Source organism: Fukomys damarensis, unplaced genomic scaffold, assembly GCF_012274545.1.
Source record: "Fukomys damarensis isolate Sample0158 unplaced genomic scaffold, DMR_v1.0_HiC HiC_scaffold_28, whole genome shotgun sequence".
Classification (NCBI taxonomy): Eukaryota; Metazoa; Chordata; class Mammalia; order Rodentia; family Bathyergidae; genus Fukomys; species Fukomys damarensis.
The window spans coordinates 18,253,398-18,257,857 of record NW_022900940.1 but is presented as its reverse complement, the minus strand read 5'-3'; the positions used below and the strand labels follow the sequence as shown (position 1 = coordinate 18,257,857).

The 4,460-nt window shown below is 37.5% G+C and overlaps 1 protein-coding gene across 4 annotated transcripts in view; it reads right to left on the bottom strand.

Moving 5' to 3' along the window:
* The window catches only part of Trank1 (tetratricopeptide repeat and ankyrin repeat containing 1), a 113,550-nt gene that overhangs the window by 28,194 nt on the left and 80,896 nt on the right, over window positions 1–4,460 (bottom strand). For all 4 annotated transcript variants that reach the window (XM_033756997.1, XM_010629675.2, XM_010629676.3 and 1 more), the window contains 2 exons: window positions 1,453–1,652; window positions 1,030–1,167 (listed from right to left, as the gene is read on the bottom strand). In XM_033756997.1, the coding sequence (XP_033612888.1) occupies window positions 1,030–1,167; window positions 1,453–1,652 (338 nt within the window). The remainder of the gene's footprint in view (window positions 1–1,029; window positions 1,168–1,452; window positions 1,653–4,460) is intronic.

Below are 4,460 nucleotides of genomic sequence, written 5' to 3'. Positions count from 1 at the left end.
ATGCATGCTCAGAGGGCTAGTGTAATGAAACAATACATTAAAAAAGTACTGTGTAAAATACAAAGCGCCTCTAGCAGTAGTCATCATATATTCATATATTTTATTAAAGCAAATAGAACATTTTAAAATGACCAAGAAAAAAAAGTAGTGATTCTATTTAAAGGATTATAGCTGGGGCATGTTATTTATTGAAGCCACAGGGCTCCTTACTTAGGTATGAAACAGCCCCTTCAAACATATAGCATATGTAAAGCATATGGTCTGTAACAGAGACCAATATACAGTTAGATGAGTCCTCGAAGAAGACTCGGTAGCACAGTCTGCAGCCAGCCTGAGTACCTCCAAAAGTGATGAAAAGAAACTGGTGGCTAGAAAATCAAGACAATGGTCTTGAGTTGGTGGCTCTCCCAAGAGTAAACTAAGTTTGGGGAGAAAAGGATTCAGGAGGCAAATCAAAGAAATGGGCTAACATAAAGGTCACAGGGAGTCAACCTGGGGATTCTCAACCTGTTGTGATCTACGTGGGCCACAAGCAGTGGTACTAAAGCAATGGCAGAAGGGGGCTCCCAGGCAGAGTGGCTGTTCTCAACCTCCATATTACCTGATTCAGCCAGAACTAATCAAGCGTCATGTGTCTTCCTGGAGTTGTCTTTTTATGAACTGACCTCAAATTCTGTCCTCATAGGGTGGACACTGCTAACTTGCCTTCGTTAGTAAGGCTCTCCTTAGAGCATGCTCCAAGTTAGGCATCCCTGGGAGCCAAGGATAACAGTAGCTAATGAAAACTGGAAACTGGTACTTACCACTAGGCATTCAGAAGAAGACAGATTCAAGAAAGCTAGGGAAAGGCACAGGGAGAACCAGCCCATGACACACTGTGATACAACCCACAGTCATTGTCAAAACCCACATCTAAGAAACTCACAGGTAATTCTCTAAAACACAAACAGGCACCATGTCAAATTCTTATCCTCAGCTCCAAATTGTCTTCCCCAGAGTAGTTGCTCAGCTCAAACATATATGACGTACCTCAGAATCAGTAAAAAAGTTGTACAGAAGAACATCATCAAATTCCAAGCCTTTTGCTTCATAAACTGTTAGCACAAGTGCTAACCCTAGCTCTTCTGGAATTTTCTCCTTTGCCATTTCATTGGCAACTAGGATTACCTGAAGGAAAACAAAATAGCATCAAATTCTATAAGGAAAAACAATGGTAGAACTCTGTCTGTTTCATAAGAGGAAGATAATGCCTTTAAAGAGTAGTGGCCAGCAAGGACCTGGCCAGCCAGGACAAGGAAAATATTAAAACAATTAGTCACTCATCTATCTTTGGAACTCATACATTCTGAAACAGGGGTTACTGAATCCTACCTTGTGGAATATTTCAGCTTCCCAAACCTTTTTTTTTTTTTAATTGCAAACTGTTTTTCATTTCAAAACACACAAGCTCACCTGGTGGGCACCAAATTCAATGGGCTGGGTTTTCCTTTTGTTCCCTCTTAGCAAAATTGCCAAGTCGCTTACACTACAAGACTCCAGAACAGTTGGTTTGGGACCATCAAAGAGGCCAGAATCCCTTGGAAGGCGGTCAAAGGATTCTGGGAAATAGAACTGAAGTAAATCCACCACTCCAGATGCCAGATTGAGGATGCCTATGATAAAATAGAAAACATATGTCAGATATCACACAAGATGTCTACGGTTTTTCACTGCTTTGTTTTGGGGGATTTGTTTACTTGTTTGTTTGGTTAGTTTTCCCCTAAAAATCAGTGCTGGTCCTGACTTTATGAAAAATTTCAACCTCATTTCCAGAACCCATTTGATCACTACTGTGGCCCCAAGCCATTCTATTCTGCTTACAGTGGATAAAGTTCCTATGCTGAGAGGGTTTTGTTGGACCTCATTCCTAACTTATAGTCAGAAAAAAATTAACTCCTAAAGAACAGTCAAGGAAGAAATGTAGTCTAAACAATTACAGCTTTTAGAATGCACATATAAAGAGATAGTGTAAACTAATTACGGTTTTACAAAAAACACCATTTCCTCACAATGGTGCTTAGAGCACTGGAAGCAAATATTACCATGAGACAGCAGCAATGGATGTTAGCTGCAGACAACAACCAAACCCTCCATCATCCCCGCTTCCTCCAGGTTTACACCTAGCTGAGAGAACTATATTAAGAAAAATTGTCAGAGCAGGAGAAAAGATTTTCCAAAGACCTTTCTCATCAGGTACCATTTCTTGTTGAAGCTCTGACAATGACTAAGCACCTACTATACAATAGTCACCTTCATAAAAATTATTTCATTTAATCTGCACAGCAACTCAGTGAGACAGATGAGACAACTGAACTTTTGCAAATGGGATTCCAAGGTCTGAGAAGTTAAACACCTCTAAGTGATGGGATCTGAAGCTAGTGATCCTGAGTCTTTCCACTTCTCTTTGGGGCCATGTGCCCTTTGCCTTAGTAGACAGATTACAACGGGTCAGGAGAACATCATTAAATGGGCACATGTGTCTCCCTTGCTACTACCAAATAGAGTACAATTTTACTATCTAATACGATAATTATTAAAAGTATACAATATGAAACAATCATGAGTATATATAAAAATTGCTGAATCTAAGCAAATCAGCTGCTATTGTGATTCCTTCTTCACTAAGGGCTAACAAAGACCAAAGAGTTACATTAATGGGAAAATCAAAACAGGGCCCAAAAGTTTACTACACTGAAAACGTAAGTCCACTTGATGTTATTCAGGAAATCAGGTGGGTAATTTTTCATATAGCCATACTCAAAGAATAAAAAACAGTTCAACCATAAAAAGGAATGAAATACAGATACATGCTATAACACAGGCAAACCTTGAAAACATGCGAAGTAAAAGGAACCAGACACAACGGCTACATACTGTATCATTCCATTTATGTGCAATGTCCACAAGAGACAAATCCATTGAAAAAGAAAGGTGAGTTTTTGCCATGTGGTAGGAAGAAGGCAATGAGGAGTGAATGCCACGGTTAATGGAGTTTCTTGTAGTGATGAAAATGTTCTGGAATTATATAGTGATAATGATTAAAAATTCTTGTGAATACATTAAAAACCACTAAATTGAACATTTCAAATGGGTGTGTTTTATGCTATGTGAATTTCAATCTAAAAGAAAAATAAAAAATGGAGAAAATATTCTCTAAACATAGTATGTGCTTCCCACGCATACCATAAATAAGTGTAATACATGTAACATATATGATAAGATGAGAAGAGATCAAAGTATTTAACATAACGGGAAAAGAAACCAAAATATACAAAATCAACAAAGGATGTGAAGGTGAAATTCATTAAAAATTCTTACAAATCAATGAGAATAATAAATTATTAAAAACTACACAAAGGATAAGAACAGAAAATGCAGAAGAATACAAAATGGCCAGTAGCCACATGAAGATACCAGACAAGTAAAAGTGGAAACCACTAGCAGAGCAAAGCAAGAGTGAATGAATCTGAGGGTACAGCATAGATCCTAAAGAGATCTGCTCAGGAAGTCACAGTCCAGGATTCTATGTCACAGTTAAAAAAAAAAAAAAAAAAAAAAAAAAAAAAAAAAAAAGAATAAAATACCCATCTTTAGAAACTGGATAGCAAATTGTGGTACAGCCATAAAATGGAATACTAGCAGGAGTCATAAATGCATGAACTGATGTTCCACATTATCAACATGGAGAAATCTCAAAAACACATGTTTGCCAGGCATGGTGGTGCACACCTGTAATTCCAGAACTTGGGAGACTGAGGCAGGAGAATCACTGCAAGTTTGAGACCAGCCTGGGCTACATAGTGAGTCCAAAGCCAGCCTGAACTACATACACAGTGAGACCCTGTCTTAAAACAAAAAATGTTTAATAAAAATACACAGTCATATAAAGATACGTCTGGAATTATGCTACCTAAATAAAGTCTTTAAATATGTAAAATAATAACCATACCATTCATGAATTACTGTAGAACACACTGGAAGAATTTGTAAGAATTCTATAAACCTTAAAGGAAAGATTCTGGTGTTACTTTTGTATTGCTTAAGCTCTTTCTGCCTCAGCCTCCTATGTATAATAAGAACAATGCCTCTGTTGTAGGGCTGTTGTGAGGATTAAGTAAACTGTTTAGCATCAAAGGTTCATAACTATCCGTTGGAAACTGGATAAAGAAGATGTGATTTTTCTATAAAATGGAATATTACTCAGCCATAGGAAAGATTCTGGTGTTACTTTTGTATTGCTTAAGCTCTTTCTGCCTCAGCCTCCTATGTATAATAAGAACAATGCCTCTGTTGTAGGGCTGTTGTGAGGATTAAGTAAACTGTTTAGCATCAAAGGTTCATAACTATCCGTTGGAAACTGGATAAAGAAGATGTGATTTTTCTATAAAATGGAATATTACTCAGCCATAAACCATAAAGAA